General features: G+C 35.8%; 1 protein-coding gene across 1 annotated transcript in view; it reads right to left on the minus strand.

Moving 5' to 3' along the window:
- Positions 1–19849, minus strand: part of ITGA9 (integrin subunit alpha 9) — a gene marked incomplete at its 3' end in the record, with an annotated part of 248178 nt that overhangs the window by 78437 nt on the left and 149892 nt on the right. Inside the window, exons 17-18 of the mRNA XM_081345406.1 lie at positions 17492–17568; positions 5017–5167 (exon numbers count right to left, since the gene is read on the minus strand). Coding sequence (XP_081201532.1) covers positions 5017–5167; positions 17492–17568 — 228 coding nt within the window. The remainder of the gene's footprint in view (positions 1–5016; positions 5168–17491; positions 17569–19849) is intronic.

The raw sequence follows: 19849 nt of genomic DNA on the forward strand, positions 1-19849 counted from the left end.
TGCTAAGTGAGACAGTTGTTAAGTGAATTTTGCCCCATTTTACAATCTTTCTTACCACAATTGTTAAGTGAATCACTGCGGCTGTTACGTAAGTAACATGGTTATTAAGTGAATCTGACTTCCCCATTGACTTTGCTTGTCAGAAGCTCACAAAAATTGATCACCTGATCCTGGAACATGACAACTGTCATAAATATGAGTCATTTGCCAAGTATCTGAATTTTAATTATGTGAGCATAGGGATGCTGCAATGGTTTTTACTTTGAAAAACGGTCTTAAGTCCCTTTTTTCAGTGTTGTAACTTTAAATGATTACTAAATGAACTGTTGTTGAGGACTACCTGTAATATATTATTGTTTGTTCTATTTTTATTTATTATCAAATTTTTATGTCACCCATCTCACTCTGCAAAGCTACTTACTCTGGATGGCTTTTCATTTAAAACTGTCCTTACACAGTTGTCGGGCTCCCTACCTACCTTCATGTGTTCCCTTCAGGGATATTTTTGTTTGTTATTTGCTATATAAGCAAAATAAAATGGTTCTGTTTGAAAAGAAAAAGAGAATTCCACACAACTGAAAGCAAAAAATAGCAAAATTCAATAAAAGAAAGGCAGAAATTGTTGAGATCAAGTGGTTAAAACTACCACAAAAATTAATATGCATGTTGTGCATGTTGTGCAAATATACAAAGAGATGAAATTCTAACTTTTTTTGGAAATCTGGTAGTCCTACTCTAAAAAAAAGCTCACAGAAAGCAAATCTCAGTATAAATGCGGATCTCAGTATAAATACGGGGACACCACAGGGGTGTGTGTTGAGCCCGCTTTTGTACACGCTCTACACATATGACTGTGTTCCCTATTACCCCAGCAATAAGATCATTAAGTTTGCAGACGACACAACGGTGGTTGGTCTGATTACTGCTGGGGAAGGGGAGTCACCTTACAGGAAGGAGGTTGAGTTGCTGATGGAGTGGTGTAGGGAAAATAATTTATTCCTCAATTAAAAAAAAAACAAAAGAGATTATTGTGGACTTTAGGAAATGCAAATTGAACATTCATCCACTTATTATTGAAGGGAATTATGTGGAACAAGTCTCGGTGTTTCGATTTCTGGGAATGGAGTTAAGAGATGATCTGACATGGGGAGCAAACATCAAAGTTGTGATGAAGAGAGCACAGCAGAGGTTATACTTCTTGAGAATTCTCAGGAAGCATAATCTCTCAAAGGACCTGTTGTTGGCATTCTACCACTGTACCATAGAGAGCGTGTTAACTATGGTTTGTGTGTGTGGTTTGGGAGTTGTACAGTCAGGGGAAAAACAATGCTGTCCAGGGTCGTAAAGGCTGCGGGGAGAATAATTGGGTGTACTCTTCCTACTTTAGATCAAATCTATGCCTCCAGGTGTTATAAGAAAGCTGTGGAGATTGTGCAGGATTGCACGTACCCCGGAAATGATCTCTTTCAGCTTCTGCCTTCTAGAAGGAGGTATAGGGTCATAAAGACCAGGACCAGCCATAGTTTTTATCCAAAAGCGGTTTTGGCTTTGAATGCAGCAGAATGCAGTTTCTGAGAGAACTTCTGTATTTAGTTTTTAGAGTGTTAGAGTGTTTCTAGGGGTTAAATGTGTATATGTGGGGTGGGTGGTATGTTGATATGCATTTTGCTGTTTTTGTTGGGTTTTGTGGGGTTGATGTGGATTTTCAATTTCGTTGTTCTGTATGGGACAATGACAATAAAGAGTATTGTATCGTATCGTATAATGTGAAATGTTGGAGGAGAGAATTTCAGATCTGATAGTATTGCTGGTTATTACTACTATTTCCCCAAAACAGCAATGCTAGGGTAATTGTGAAATGATGCAGTGTGAATAAATACCCACATAGCTTTGGAAGTTCATCTCATAAAAAATCTTCTACAATTATAGGCATTTTATGAAACTTCTAACTACAGAAAATACCCATTTAGTGTGCATCCGTGCTGTCAGGATGCAAAGTTGGGTGGGGCACGTGGGGGGGGGGAATGAAGCAGTTCAATAAATGAAGCCTTTTAAATATCACTCAGTATGCCCTTTCTCACCCCAATGAAAAGGACCAAGGGGTTACCAAGAAATGCCATTAGCATGGCTCATGAAATTTCACAGCTAAAGGAAATGAGAGCCAGCAACAATAATAGTGGCAGGGTAATTCAATGCCACTCCAATAATTACTGAGTCCGAGCACAATTTTTCCTTTCATAATAGTAGATACTTAGTGTCTCCACACTTAATATACTTTTGCTGAAATTTACACAAGATATTTGAAATAAAGAACCAGTTACCATATATTGTAACTGTAGGTACAGTAGGTAGTTGAAAGCCTGCTACATTAATTCTACTAAGAAGCAGATAGGAGCCATATTGGGGGTTGGGGGGTGAACAAGCCAAAGAAAAGGGAAGGTCATGGTATATTCCAAGGCTTTATAAATGGGGCTATAAAGTGGACATGGAATGGAATTTGGAGGGAATGTTCTAGCACTTCCAGACAAATGTGTCTGCAGCCATGTGAAATATATACGATGAATCAAAGTAGATATCATATAACTTCAGGCGTGGAAACTATATACATTGTGTTTACCATGTGAAAAACTTTGAACGGCTGAGATGGAGCCACCTAATCTTCTGTAAACAAGAAAAAAGCTTCCCCTGAAGACAGATAAAGATTATGGGATTTCGCTAGCCACTGAGGTGTTGTTGTTTTTTTGGGTAGTTTAGTGATTTAGCTAATCTTCCATGGGATTTTAGAAACAGGGAAGGTTAGTTAGAGATAATATATCAACAAAATACTTTCCCTATTCCCACCGAGTGTCAAGAGGGCCTGGGTACCCCAGAATGATACGGAGTGGCTCATTTGTTTTTGCTGCCAGGGGAGTGGAGTGTTATTGGGTTTTTTAATTGTTTTTGTATTGGTATTTTATCCTTGTAAGGCACCCAAAGTCACTGATGAGAGTGACTTGCATGGCTTTTTAAATGTTCTTAAATCAATAAATAAGAGGAAACCACATAAATCTCAACAAGAAAAAAATAGTTAATTTAACATGGTGTTTGTAACTTTTTCTTTTAACAAGGAAATTGAATTCTTTTGATCCCAAGGAATAAATTATTTAAAGAACACTGGAATGTTAATGACATTTCAAAGAATATTCATTGAGGTCCAGTTTCAACCAAAGGTTATATCCTTGCCTTATTTACTGAGCATTAATTTCCTTCTCCTCCTTCCTAGTACAAATACTTATTTCTCCATGATTACAGATATACAGTACAAGATGTTCATATCAGCTCTCTCATATATTGAGTGGTGAATAAAAGTACAGCAGTAACTGACTACAACATAGATGCAACATGGTCAACACATCTGAGAAAGGAATCTCACTGAATTTATCAAGATCTTCATTCCTCATCCCCAGAATAGGGGGAAAAATGTGTACATTTTCACAAAACTAAAGGTGCAGACAATGAAGGAGGAAATTGATGGCAAGGTACAACTCCCTTCACACTTTCAGCAAAAGAATTACCAATTAGAGCTTGAAAGAATTTAGTAATGGCAACTTCTAATATTCTATTTAGCTTAATATACATAATATGCATATATAATATGATGTAGTAATATATATTTAGGAATGGCCATGTCCTATGAAGCAAGGTTATATGGAAGCTAAGAAGTTACAAAATAAAATCTGCATTCCCTAAATTAAATTACTTCATTTAATTACTATATTTACTATAATGGAAAAAAGGACAGTAGAAAATCTAACACCTTTGATGTTGATATGAGCCGCTTTGAAATGCTTAAGATGGGAGGACATATTAATCTTTTAAATAAATAAATGTCAAATAAATATCTAGTAAAGATTTTTCAGTATTTGACTTAAGCAAGCATTTTTGACACTACTGTTTTTATTGGCAATTACTTATTGAGAGATTTATCCAATCGTCAAAGTAGAAGGAAGATTAGAATACAAGAAGGAAAGAAGAAAGGTCTTTTAGCTGGTATTCAATAAATAAATACTGAAAAAGGGACCCAGTTTGGTCAAGTGGTTAAGGCAACAGTCTAGAACACAGGTCTGCAACCCGCGGCTCCAGAGCCTCATGTGGCTCATTCAGCCGTCTCCTGCGGCTCCCAGTCCTCTGCCATGTGCAGTCCCAAAAAAAAGGGGGATTAGAAAAGTTCAACCAATCAATTCAAATATGCAGGGCAGGTGCATATCTCGCCTTGGCTCCACTCTTCAGTCAAACCCTGTTCTGTGCATGCGCGCATGTATGCGCATGCACACATATTTTTTGCAGCTCCCAGTTTTTCCTTTTGTGAGGGAACCGGTTCAAAGTGGCTCTTTCACTGTTTCAGGTTGCTGACCCCTGGTCTAGAAAGAGGGCGTGGGGGGCTGAGTTCTAATCCCACTTTAGTAACAAAAGCCAGCTGGGTGATCTTAAGCCAGTCGCTCTCCCTCAGCTCAATCCATTTCACAGGATTGTTGTTGTTGGGAAAATAGGACAAGGAAAGTATATTGGATATGTTTACCACCTTGAGTTATTTGTAAAAATAATAAAGGTGGGATACAAGAAATAAACACTGACTCACTATTATGCTGATCAATGCTATTATTTTATGTGACTTCCTCTTAAATTAGGAATTCTGCATAACTAAGCCCACTAGGTAGGAAAACGTTTTATGGTTACTACCTATGTTTGACCACTTTCTACAAACAACCAGACAATTTGGTTACACTTTGTTTTTTTACTTTCATAACAAAATATTTCAGACAAAATGCTTCAGAAATGAATAATTTCTGTTTAGCCTTTTTCTGTTTAGAAAACATTTAAATTTAGAGGGAGGAAAAATCAAACAAAATAAATAAGGGATCTAGGCTCTCTTGCCTATTCCTTGCTACAATGGTGGTGAATACTAATTTCAATTACTTCAGTTTAACAACAGTAAAAATGATGGACTTGTCTGTCTGACATACTGATTGTGCCTACCTTTTGCCACATTTTGATAAAGAAAAGCTCTCTGGAAAAGTTGAAAGCGATGTTTGTGTCATAAGCATCATCCCCAATGTTAGAAATGGTGATGTTCAGCGAGATGTTCTTCACAGCTCCCAAAGCCAGATAAGGAGCCCTGTCATCAACACTGCAGGAAAAGAGCAGCAAATTAACACCTGGCTATTTATTCTTCTCTTTTTAGAAATTTTACAGTGGAAAAAACCTGCATGAAATGTGAGCCAAAGAAAATCTTCTTTTACCAGATGACAAATGGAAACAAAAGAAGGATGTGCTGGCTCTCCTCCTAGACTATCACTGTGGACTAAGCCAAAAGTATTATTTCAGGACATTTTGCAGATCAGAGATTTTATTTTATTCACTTTCAGTTCTTTGCTGGTGTGATTCTTCACTGAAATGAATGAGGATAGAATTGAAGAGAGTCTATTGTTTTCTAAAAACACAGAATGTCATCAAAATAATGGAGTTTACAAAATATTTGGAATAAGTTGGGGTAGAAAACAAAGATTATCCATTCTATGGCCTCTTCACTTCAATGTTCTCTAAATACCTTTGATGTGATTCTTAAATATATTTATTTATGTGACTGAAAAATTAATAAGGTAGCTTTCCCAGCACAGCCTGCAATAATAAAAGATAGGTCAGCCCACAAACAGATGCTTTGGGATGTCAAACAATTTCAGAAAATGAGTCATTTCAACAAGAACATAGTAATAGTGATACAAGTTTAATATCATTGTATTAATATGAATATCTGACAATAAAAACCAGACTGCCTAAAGTCGCCATCCCTGCTGGAACAATTAAATATGCAGCCACAGCCAGTACCATAATCTAAGAAAAGCAGTTCTTTAAAATATTCTGTATTATTAGATACTTGTAAAGCAGCACATTGAAAATGAGATGCAATTTATTTATTGTTGGCTTCCTTACACTATATTAATTCCACTACATTCCTTAAGGACTTGTGACAGTAGAAAACCATGGCAGTTTACAAAAATCACCCCAAGGAACAATGCACCAAAAGGTAAAATATTAAAACTTACTAAAACTCCTCATCATACAATTATTATCTCTGGGAATATGACATTAAAAGCTGTATGAAACAGCTGTTTTTCAGTCTTCCTAAATAATAGGAGGCAGATCCCCAAGGTGAATCTATCCCAAAGGGTTGGAGTCATAGCATGAGTTTCTATCTCTCCAATGAAATTTACACTGGAGAGAAACCCTCAGCATCCCTACATGGGACCATGGATCAAACAGCTACTATAGATTCTACTTGGAGATGACAGGCCAGGCAAAACAATAGTTCATACATGGAATTGCTCACCAAGATCATTCAGAAACTACAGATATAGCAACCTGTTTCTTAGCTGCAATTCTCACTTAACAATGTTATGCTTTCTACTTTGCTTACTAGTAGGCTTTCAAGTACCATTCAAAGCACTGGCTTTGATCTATAAAGCTGTCAAAAGTGACTAAAACATTGCTAACTAGTTTTGCTACAGCTCTTCAATACCTTAAAAATCAATTAAAATGATTTAAATCTTTCATGCAGTTTGATTAATAAATTCAAAAAATGCAACTTTTTTTTCAAACACTTAAATGGTATGTTAACACTGAAATGATGCATTTATTTTTCACCAAGATAACAATGCATATGCACCATAGGCCAGTATCTTCAGCTACTAGTTTCTTATAATGATAGTATTTTTTAAAAGCTCAGAAAAACAAAGACAATGCTTTTAAGTAGTCAAAGTACAGAACATAGTCTACAATGTTTTCTTAAAAACAGCCTAAATAATTAAAAACATATAAATTAATGTCCAAATTGAAGGAAGCAACATTATATTAATAGCCTTTGCATTTCTTCACTGAGAAATACTGATTGATGTGAGGCCCAAGTTCAAATCCACAGGACAGTAGTTGCAAGAGGTTGAACTGGAAGACCTCCAAGGTCCCTTCCAACTCTGTTATTTTGTTAGGTTTAGGGCTTCTTCTTGAAAGAGAGCACTTTCCTGAATCTTTAAATCTGTGGTCATCCAGAATAAATCAGTAAGGAATAGATTAGGAAGAAGACTTTCCAATTTGCAGAGGAATTATTGAGCCCAGTTTGCTTCTCTGGGTCATGATGTCATTGGATATGGACTGCCAAAAATGATGTATGAATGAAAAATCCCAGTGTGGCAGCATCCTACTCAGCATTGGCAGCATGTTATATAAATCAGCTGGATGGTCATTATTCAAATGTTCAAAAAAGAAGTGGACCCATGTTTCTTCAGCACATAGAAATTCTATTTGAGGAAGCAAATGAGTGAGCATTCAAGGAAGAGACAGAACATAGTGTAATTTTAGTTTCACTGAACCATTAACAATGAGGCAAATTTATGCGATCCTTCTGATTTGCCCTGTAGAATGTGAAACGTGTTTATGTTAACTCTGCCTATGAGATGTTGCTAGAAGTGCTGTAAAGAATTGGGGCTTTGTGACAAGCCCTCTAAAATATCCTAGGTGGAGCATTGTCCTTGATTGGGAAACTAATATCATTTTCCTCAAAACGTTTTCCTTGCTACCATTTTATATAACTTGATTTGAATTCTTTGGATAAAACAAAAAGAAGAGCCTATCTCTGGGCATCCAAACTAGAAGTCAAACTATCTCTCTCCATTTATCCTTATTCTACATTTGCAAGTATTGTATGCTAAAATCCAAGAGCTTATTATAAGAAGCCCTCCACAGAACCTGTCCCTGGCGCCCAAAAGGTTGGGGGACAGTGTTCTAAACTGCATTTAAAATAGGATTACAAAATGAGGGCTTACAGAATCTATTGACAGAATGAAACAAATGAAACTCAACAACATGATTTGTCTTCCACAAATATTTTGCGCTGTCAGTGTACATAACAGCAAAAATATAGAAATAACCATATAAGTAATCTTAACAGATTTTTCAGAGCTCATATATTGAAGATCACCTGTAGCTTTTGATGATGTTTCAATTAATTGATAACCTAGGGATGAACTGCATGTTATATTAAATATATAGCATGCAGTTCTCTGTTTCTGTTTTATTCAAAATTAAGCAAATAGACCCATAAAACAAGCAGTCAAATACTATATTAACACTGTGATGAGGTTGCTTGCCATAATCCTTTCTAATCAGTTTCCACCAGCTCTATTTTTGTATCTGATGTAAGGATTTTTAATTCCCTGTTACGTATTATTTTGCACTGTTACACTGTAGTCATTCAAAGGTAGTCCTCATTCGACACTACTAAGCATTACTTTTTCAGTGACTGTTCATTCGAAAATGTTATATAACTGGTACTTATGACTGGTTTTCAAAGTTCCAGCCACCTATGCACCCTTCCCCTGCCCAGCAACAACCATTCTCAAATCATCTTGCACCATGTGTTACTTGCTTGTTGGTCTGCTTGCAAGCCACCTGGGACTCACTTAACAACCCAAGATCCCCACAACGACAAAAATGGGAGTGCTGGGATTACCATCAGGGAGCATTTTACAACTATATTGCTTAATTACCATTGTTTACCAAGGGCTACCTGTACTATTATTAGGGTCACTTAATGCCACCTTATATGACTTTCTATTACACATTGTAATTTGATTCTTTTAATAACCGGTAGTAATGATTATAAGAAATTTCCCTATGTTAGTATCCTAAAGGGCAACTTATCAAAAAATAAATAAAATCACATTTGGTGAGATGAACTGCCTGGTTGTATCAAAATCTACCTAATTCTTTTGATAATAATTCAGCAGGAAATAGTTCAGTGATTTTATGATTGTTAATATAAGTAGTCCTTGACTTACAACAGTTCATTTAGGGATTGTTCCAAGTTACAACAGCATTGAAAAAAGTGATTTATAGAACTTCTAGTTTGCCGACGCGGCCACCATGGACATCTGGAAGACGAGCTCCATCTTCTGCATCCAATTTCACTTTGCTGGGGGACCCTGGAAAGGGTTGAAAGTCACCCTGTACGGGCGACCAGCAAGGACGGGACCCCGCTGGATCATGGGAGGGCGGTAGCCCTTCCACTCGATCCAGGGCAGCCCTCCAAACCGGCGGACGAAAGACCGGCCATAGCAATATGGCTTGTTACTAGGCTGCAGACAGCCGAAGTCACACTTACCACTAGGCAATTTTAAAGCAGCGCGGAGGAGATTGGGTGAGATCTACCTCTCTTAAATCCTAACTACTTTTTTACCTGCATAAGCTGTTTAAAGTACTTTCCCCCCTTTGGAGAGGGAAGGGAGATTTTACCCCTCCCTCTAGAAACAAGGGTGACTGACTATCCAGGGGAGTTTAAAATATTGAAAGAATAATTTGATCTTAATTGAAATTTTATTCTTTAAAGTTTGTGGACTAAAAGATTTTTAGTGAAACTGAAAAGATTATAAACTGAAAAGATTATAATAAACTTTGGATTTAAAAGAAAATTTCAAATGGTAGGGGCGAAATCTTGTGGCTAAACCTGATACTACAATTTGTTATTGCTTAAAAGAGACTTGGCCAGCAGCCCAGACAATAGATAAGATTTATGTAACCTTGAGACACCAGCTGTGAGAAGTCCAGCTGTGTTCCATATTCAGTGACAATTTTTTTTATTTTTTATTTTTGCATTCTCTGATTATTGTAAATCTTTTAATCTAATACATCACTAAGAGAATATGGATGAAGATCAGGAACAGATTCTTTCTATGCTGAAAGCAATTCATCAAACTATTCTTACAGCCACTGATGAAATAAGAGGTTACAGAAAAGAACAAGATGCCAGCCCAGATATACAAACTCAAACTTTGATTACAACTAAAAAATCAACTACACAGAATATAACAGAAAAGGTGGAACAATTAAAGATTATTTGATTGATTTGATTTTATTAAATTTATATGCCGCCCTTCTCCCTGAGAACAATTAAAGATTATGACAGAAGATTCAACTGATCAACAAATACAGTCAATGGATAACCCAGAAAAGGGACTGACAATATGGAAAAAGGAAAAGACTTTCTACATAAATCAGAAGGAACCTGAGGATCAAGAAGAAGAACAGATAGAAGAAAAGATAAACAGTTCAGGACAACTACATTGAGAAGGAAAAATAGACAATTTGTTAGTCCTCTCAAAAAAATGGCAACCAGATGGTTCTTTCTACGTCAAACAATTTACATGACAACACAGGGAGATTTGTTTGATGACTCAAAAGCACGGCCATGGAAGAAAGAAAGCCAGAATAAGACTGAAGAAAATTGGGGTTTTGACCTACTCATGAGAATTAAAATAAAATATATTCAAATAGATAAGATCTGTACTTTGAATACTAGATATTGTTATGAGTTGAGATAAAGAAGACTTTGGTCATTTAAAACTTAGAAGTATAAATATAAATAGTTAAATCTGAATATTGAGTTGCTTATAAAAGTTAAATGTAAAGGTAATTAACATATATATATAAGGTAAAAATCCATTGATGAATGTAACAAATATGTTTTTATTTAGTGGAAATAATAAAAATTACTACCTTAAATATAAGATAATAGATATTAAGAGAAAAAGACAAGACGTATTAAATGTTGAAATAGGAGCAATTTTGGTTACTAAATTTAGGGCATCTGGAAATTATCAGAAAATAAGAATATTATATTGTATTATTAATTAGTTGATGTAAGATGGTGAGAATTCAAATAGATAAGATGTGTATCCTGAACATTAGATCTTGTGATGAATTGTGATAAAGGGAATTGGGGTTATTTAAAACTTGGAAATTATACATATGAAAAATTAAATATAAGTATTAATGGGAAATTAAAAATTGGGAAAAATTAACCAGGACATTGTCTAAAAAGATTGAATGTTAAAACAACTAGGATATGTATAAACTAAAAATTATTGATAAATGTAAGAAAGTTATTTTTACTTAATTGATATGATAAAAATTGTACTAATTTAAATATGAGACAGTAAATACAAAGGGGAAAAGAGAGGAAACATTTAATGTAATAGTTTGAAATCTGTACTAGAAATATTTGTGTTATTATTGACCAACTCAGCTGCCACATTGCTTTTCAAATATTTACATGTAAAACTAGAAAACCAATAAAATTTTCTTTTAAAAAAAAAGTGATGTATGACCGGTTTTAACAGACAGTTACAGCATCCTCACAGTCGTGTGATCAAAATCTGGAAGCTTAGGCAATTGGCATGTATTGACAGTTGCACTATCCTGGGGTCATGTGATTCCCATTTGTAACCTTTCTAACCAGCTCCTGACAAGCAGTCAATGAGGCAAGCCAGATACGCTTAATGATCAAATGATTCATTAGGACCTGCAGCGATTTACATAAAAATTGTGGCAGAAAAAGGTTGTAAAATGAAGGCAAAATTCACTTAACAACTGTCTTGTTTAACAACAGAAAATTTTGGCTCGATTGTGCTCCTAGACTGAGCACTACCTGTATACAATTTCACCTTAAAAATAGCTCTTCCCTGCAAAATGGGGCAACTCGCTAGAGTCAAGTCACCACAGCCATTTCACCTTGGCCAACTCACTACAGCCTACTTACCATGGCCATCTCACCATGGCCAACCTGGCATGGCCATCTCACCATGGACACCTTGCCATGGCCAACTCGCTGAACAATCAATGCGGGATAACTCAACATGATAAATATTATCTTCCACTGTTTCTTCAGCATTATTTCCATTGACAAAAATGGAAACAAGATAGAAAAAAACATTTATTGCTTTGAGTTATCCCATGAGGATTGTCCCACAGCAAGTTATGCCATGGCTAGTTGTCCCTTGGTGAGATGGCCGTGGTGAGATGGCCATGGTGAGATGGCTGCACCAGATTGGCCACGGCAAAATGGCCATGGTGAGTTGCCAGGGCAAGCTGTCCTTGACCCCCTTCCTACCAATTTTATTTTTGTGTTGCAGATTTATCACCGAAGGAAAAGAGGCCAGAAAGTGTTTTACCAAGTAAAATCAAACCAGCTGCATTCCATAAATTCCTGGTAGGATTCTTGTGTCTTTGGTTCACATAATTTCTAGAGATTTCTATGAGACCTCACACGAAGATTCTGCAATCTTTCTGTTTATTATACAGTTGTTGCAGACAAAGTAGATGCCAAATGAATATTAAAATGATATGTGAATAAGCTGCTAAAGCGGGGAAAAAATCTCACAGTATTGACGTCATGAAATATTTCCTTGTGTTTTTTATAGCTTCCAATAATGGATATTTCAAAACCTCCATTGGCATAACCAACAGGCAACATGAGATTCTGTTTACTATAATCTAATTATTCTTTGTGTGCAAATGGATTCAAAAGTCATAGAAACTTTTGATATGATGTAATCTTGATCCAACCATCATTCCCTGCTGCAATTCACAAAATGAAAAACTCTTTTCTATGCTGCAATTTGTGGAAGGGCAAAAAAGCTACATATTGTCACTGGAGGCATCATAATTTTCATTGTTGAAAATGCAAGTGTCTAACCTTTATGGCTGCAAAGAGAAACCAACTGTATCCATCCAAAGCCTGATGGAATTAGAGAAAGAATTTGCAAAATAAAAATGTCCAGAGGGTATGAAAGATCACTTCTCTGTACTACTGTCATGCCTTGTTTGACCTTAGCCCTTTTCTGTTGGACTGGAGTTCTACTTGAGTAGCCTTGGAATTTGCCTTAGAGTTGAATTAGTTATAGTAGAAGGCTTGGCTCTAGGAGAAAAACCTGTTTAATCTCTCCCCTTATAACTGGTGGGAAGTGCTTTATTATCTACACCCTCATGATCTAGCTCAGCCCATACTGGAATTTTCCTCTTCTGCAATCCCAGACCCACACTTAACTAAGACAACAATCTTCACTGAAAGCTGCTATAAATATGTAAACTTCTTAGGTTTCTATCGCAAGCTTTATATTGTAAATTCATTGTAAATATTAATTCCAAATACAACTCTCCTAGCCCATTCCCATGCAGCAAGTTTTTCTATATATATAACAAAATAACAAAATATAAAACAGATTAGGATAGTTGGGAAAATGGAAATGGTGGAAGAGATCAAACCGTACGCCAATCAAGAACAGATGATGATATTTGAATATAATCCCAGAAACTTTATTGTTGGTTGTAATAAAGAATTTCCTACCTAGTAGCAAATGAATTTTGTTAAGAATACAACAGACCAAGGCCAAATACTATAGTTAAAAAAAAAACACTCTGCTTTTTAAGGATTCCCAAACAGGAATGCTTCTATTTCAGCTCACTAGATAATTTTCAAAAAAATCTCATGCAGTTTTCCTACAAGATGACTCCATATAAAGATAGTAAACTAAGTTTAGACAGGTACTTAAAATTAAAACTATGAGGTCACATTTACATACCACCAACGAAACACAACTGTGCAGTAACACTGTTCTGGCTTTTATCAAATGGGATAACTCTGTGATGTATCAGCTGAGCAGGACTGGCTTTTTTGAAGGGTTGAAAATTCCTCTCTGTAAATCTTATACTACAGGGATAAAATGCTTATTATTCAAAGCCTAGAATGTGTATTCTTTCCCTTGGACCCACTTGTTTTATTTTCCTTGAGTGGTGCCATCTTCAATGGTGAATTATTACAGAATACAATAAAATGATGAATGTGATTTCTAGAAAGATTTATTATTTAAAAAATGGAAAAGAGACAATAAGCTTCAAGCAACCAATTTGCTCAAAATCCCATTTTAACCATATTCCTCTTCCATTTTTAAAACTTTGTTAGGATTTCTGTATGTGACATTCTTAGCAAATATTTTACAAAACTGGTGAATGAAATTTCTCCAAAAGGTAACCAGGTGCAATCTCAATGAACTTAGTAAAAAGCATTTCTGTTTTTAGCAAATAAGAATTTAGACCTTTTATACAATAGGTAGTTATTTACATATTCTTCCACAGAAATCTTCATTAGATCAGTTTACCCAATAGTTCATTCTTTTCCTCTATGAGGTAGACATAATAAATTCAAAAGGTGATAGAAATAATTCTTAGTAACAAATGACATTAATACTGCAAATTCTATTTATAAACTTATTCTAAATACCCCAAATGATTCACTAAATTCAGTTAGAAGAAAATCTGGATTCTTTAGAATGATCAGTTCTAGTATAAGGTAAAAAAGATATCAGTCTTATATACATATATTCATACCAACCATTCTCTGAATATCATATCTGAATTACACAGTTTGTACAAACAGCGGCACCAGACCATTTTTCAACTAGATAATTGGCAGAGCAGCATTTCATCTCAGAGCAAAGCCACTTATCAAAACAAAGGCAATGTGACCTGAGAAACTTCCTTTATGGTCAAGGTGGTCATTATGATATCCCTTATCTTAACAGACGTTTCTCCTATCTTCATAATTTTCTTCAGAGTTTTTGCACTCAGAGTACTCTTTATTTATTCAAGGAAAGGGCTATTGTGCTCTGCTATTACATAGTACATAGTAATTTATGCCAGTGAAGCATGGACACTAACCTCACAATCAATACATAAGCTACGAGTGGTGCAAAGAACCAAGGAAAGATACATGCTTGGCATCACAAGACAAGTTAGAAAGACCTGCAGATGAATTAGAGAACAAACAAAAGTATATGATATCGTGAAGAGTAAAAGAGTTGAAATGGAAATGGGCTAGTCACATAGCAAGAAGAACTGATGGCATGTGGACCAAGGCAGTCACAGAATGGATCCCTCTTGATAAAAAGTATCCATGGAAGAGACCTAAAACAAGATGGATCAACGGCATCAGCAAGTATTGTGGGCCCAATTGGCAAAAGAAAGCTTGGGACAGGTTGGAAACAGGCCTTCACCCTGCAGTGGCTAGACAATGGCTAAGATGATGATGACGATGATAAATTTTTAACAGTTCAAGATTTGAGGCTCTGCCTGCTGGATTCCATTGCATTTTTCCTCTTGTAACTCCCGATTTGAGATCCCTTGACAGGTAATTATGTGGGGATTCACATGGGAAAATGAACCTGATACCTTCTGCCCCCTATTGTTGTTGAAAAAAAGCTTCAATCATTTGCTTATTTGGAGAAGCAATAAAATGGCTTCCCCCAAACCTGGAGACCTTCTGACCAACCCACAGCCAAACAGCTGTAAGCCAGGATATCAAGGAAGTTGCAATTGAGGACATCTTGAGACCACCAGACTGGGGAAGGCTGCAGTAGAGAATAAAATCAAGTAGATCCAATTCAACAGGGCCAAAATTATAAACTTTGTTCAGACATCCAGAACAAAAGCAAAATAGCATTAAGAATGAAATACACATCAATATTAGCAGTTTAATTTTTTTCCATAACAAAATCCTACCATGTTCTTTGGCAGTTTGAATTTTGAGAATGGTCTAATATTAATTACTGCATCATTTCTGCTTTCTACATGTTAATAATATTGTTTTTGTTATTAATGGGCAGCTGATTTTTTTCAAAGCTCCACATTTTCCTATCATTCCTTGTTAATCTATTTTCTCTATATATTATGTCCTTTAAATTATAAACATAATGGTAAGCTGCTCCGGAAGGTTTGTATAAAAGTGCTATACAATTGAAACAAATAGATCTTTGCTATGGAAGTACAGTTAAACTAAATAAATTCATAATGCACAACATAACTGGTCAGAAGAAAAGCAATTTTTCCCTCCACCCAGTGGAAATCAGCTCAAGGATATTTACACGGAGATCTTTCATCACGCAAAACCCACACCCACGCACACACACAGTAACAACTCTGTGAGGTATGCTGAGCTGAGGGAGAGCAACTGGCCCAAAATCACTCTGTGAATTTCCAAGGCTGAGGTGGATTGAACTTGGATCTTCGCAATCCTAGGTTACTACTTAACATTATAGCTCTTTGGCTCTTTGGCTCATCCAAGTCAGGGAGAGTTTTTCCGCCTCTTCCATACAAGGAATGGGAGGAAATACAACTACCCTAAACTTCTCTGCTTTTTCCAATATTACTGCCTGTCAAGCTGTCCTGGGTCCCATGGCACTGCATGGAATTATGTTATATCTGTGTAATTCCACAGGGCTGGATTTCCTCTTCAGCTACACTGCTAGGAGTCACCTGCGTATTTTGCCTAAAGGCAGTCCCTGTCCTCCTTCATTTTTCTTGCTTGCTTTTTTTTAAAAAGTTATTGGGATTTTTTTTGGGCTGTATTCCACCTTACACAGATTCAAAGCATTAGAAGGAATCATTTAAATTACCCATTCCTGTCCCCTAATCAATAACACATTACCAAAGTTCTCCTCTAAGAATTTAACATTTGGTTATTAAATGCAGGCAAAGTTGGGTGTTATGATTGGAACTGTTACAGAATGAATTTGTACTCATTTGCTTTGGGAAATAAAATGACATGATACAACTGTACATATAGCTAAAAATGAGAAAAAGCTTTAAGAGGAAATAACAAAATTAGGGGAACAAACAATCTGCCCAATTCATTTTAAAATGGTACGGATTTAATGACAGCCCTTCAAAACTGGCTACATCAGGAAAAAGATTCCCATTAGTCTGAAAAGAAATATATTTTTGAAATAGTAACAGAAAACCTGACTAAGTTTTTCTCTTCCTTTCTCTTATACACTAATGAATTAGGAAAAAGTCAGGCTGATATTCCTCAAATTTTCTGTTTCCCAGGCTTAATTCAAGTTTTTTCCAACTATCACTTAATATCTCCAAAGTCATCTTTGTGAGTCTCCATATCTATGTATTTAAAATTTGTGTGTGTGTATGTGTGCATGTGTACATACATACATACATACATACATACATACATGACTGGGGGGGTTTCCCCTTTTTTCCCATTTGTCCACTTGATTGTAAGATGAATAAAATTCAATTTTATTTTGTTTAAGAAAATAATCAATGGTCCACTTTTTCAATTGGCTATGAGACAATAACACTAGCTGTGCAACTTCCATATCTGGGCTTTTATAGAATCAGCTTATGAATTTGAACCTGAAATCCTCTGACCATGTGGGCTAGGAATTGCAGACCCCCTGCCCCCGAACCATATTACATGGAAGAATCAACACCCTTGCCAAAAATCTCACTTGCCAAATCTGCTTATCAAGAGATTGGTCTCTTTGGAGATTTTAATCTTATAGCTAGGAAGTGGTGTCTTACAAGAGTTGAACAAGAATCCAATTATCAGTCAACCCATGTTGGAACAGCTTACAGCTTTGCTGGGATCTGTCCAGAGTTCTGAAGAATTGTTGTCTTTGACCATTCTTGCTTACTCACCTGTAACCTTCTATCTGACATAACTACCTCTCAGTTTGCAGTCAAGATATCTTAAACTTTACAATTGTGAATTTTCTTTTTACAGTCCAATATCTCACAAATCAAGTCATTTTTAATTGAAAAAAGGGCTACTTACCTAGACAGGAAGAGTTTACCCTGGAGTTTCAGGTCAGCAGCACAATCATCAGACTGACAATTTCTTTCAAAAATAGTCTAAAAGAAGTCAGAAAAAATAATAATAGTAGAGTAGGAAAAAGATTTAGATAAAATCTCCTCTTTTTAAAAGGGCACCCAGCCCTAGAAAAAAATGGTTGACGTCTGTCACAATATCTTCAGGCAGTGGGGGGGGGGGGTGTGGAGGAAAAAAAAAACCTTTTCTAACATCAGAAATCTTTGCCTGTCACCATGGAAAATACTAAGGCAGATGAGCCAAAGATCTAATTTGATAGAAAGCAGCTTTCTCTATAATAAATACCAATTATTTCATATCTCACTGGATATTAAAACTTTATCCAAACTACACAAAAAAGGCCAGTTGGCCAAAAGAAAATGTTCTACCTAGGGTAATACTTTTATTGACCCAATTCAAATATAGTCAAACAATGAGCAAAAGAACATCTCCCTAAGCCGATTACAAGCAAAAAACTGAGAAGTAAAAAGTTTCATTGCTTGTAATTCTCATAGTCTTAAAACAGAATCTAGATGGAAGTAATTTGAGATGTACTGTACAAGAGCCAATTTGGTGTAATGGTTAAAGCATCAAGCTAGAAGCCAAAATAGTTGTGAGCTCTAATCCAGTCTTCGGCACAAAGCAACTCACCCTTGGGTAACTTTTGGCCAGTCACTTTCTCTCAGCCCTAAGAAGAAGGCAATGTCTAACCATTTCTTAAAATCTCACTAAGAAAATTACAGGAACATGTCCAGGTAGTCTCTGAGAATTGGACACAGTTCAAGGAAGGGGAAAAATGTGAGATGTAGTTCAACACGTGAAAACTTACTGAAAAATGCCAAATTTTGCTGATATCACCATATAAAAATATTAAAATGCAATGTAATTTAATCATAACACATCATCAGACTAGAAGAAGAGATCTTAAGATGTAAAATGTGCAGTTCATAAAGAAGTATTTTTTTAGAATGGATCAACCCTGAGGCTCTGTACATGCCATTCTTTGGCCTTTCTCAAAAGAGGAGGGGGTTTTCCCCTAATGCTCCATCACTGCAATACAAAAAACCAACTGCCTTTCACTATACTGTATGTAAGCCCTAGGTTATTTATGAAATCCTTTAACAAAATCCCATGAATTCCAGTGAAAGAACCTGATGCCATCTCATTGATGATAATTAATTAACATTCCTGAATATTTCCCAGGCTTAAATTATATATTTTTGTGTAAAATAACTAGAAGAGTATTTCCACTGAATGTCCTGGCAAATGAAAACAAATTCCTTAATAGCTATAAATGTAAAAAAGCATTCTTGCTATTAAAGAAAACAGACATGTTGGTGTAAGGGGCAGGGGGGTTTAGAACAGCTGTGAAATTCCTTTGACGGCAGGAAAATATTTAATTCCACATCAATGGGAAACCCATGATGTGAAACAGTTAGTTCCAGGATGCAAGGGCTCCAAATTCAAAGCCCTTTGAACATAAGAGTTGCTGGACAAAAGAAGTTGCAATCTTTGAGCCTAAGCAGGTTGGCATGAAGCAGATTCAATGTCGAATTAAATGGGTTCTACTTTGTGGTATAGAAATAAATCATGAAATATATATAGTATGTACCATAGCATTAAAAATGGCCAGAATACATAAAATAGACCAGATATATTATTCTGAGATTTCGGACTTCATTTTTAGGGAGTCAAGATTTGCCATAGATATTAGCAAACACAATAGTCCAAGCAAAACCTAAGTTGCCACAGTTATTATAGTAATGGACGGGAAGGGGGGATTACATTAAAATTAATTAAATATAATTAAATTAAGTTATAACAGAGAATAAATTCCTCCTTTTGGAAAAGTTATTTCTGTTTCTCTTACAGCTGTACCAAAACATATAGGCAAAGTATAATAATTGTGGATCTAATCCATTAAATTAAAGTACCTTACACATCTAGATTAATATTACATTATTTTACAGAAGTTTCATAGTATGCTGGAGTGATCGTGTTTGAGGAATCTGTGCTGAATGTTCTATAATGCAATGCAAAACTACAATTTACAGGTATTCCTTGTTTAGCAACTGTTCAGTTACGATGATGATTAAAGAAATAACTTTATCCTTGCATTCACAATTTTCACAGCAAAGCAAATAAGGTCATAAGCAAAATCATGAACTCACTTAGCAACTGTTTTGCTTAACAACTGAATTGCCAGTCCCAATTCTGGTCCCTAGATAAAAACGTTCCTGCTATCTCTGTATGTTTATGAATTCCTTTCATTTTTTCTGGTTTGGCAAGGAGGCAACCAGAAAAATTCATTTCCACTTCAGACAA

Source organism: Vipera berus (assembly GCF_964194415.1).
Source record: "Vipera berus genome assembly, chromosome: Z".
NCBI classification, from domain to species: Eukaryota; Metazoa; Chordata; class Lepidosauria; order Squamata; family Viperidae; genus Vipera; species Vipera berus.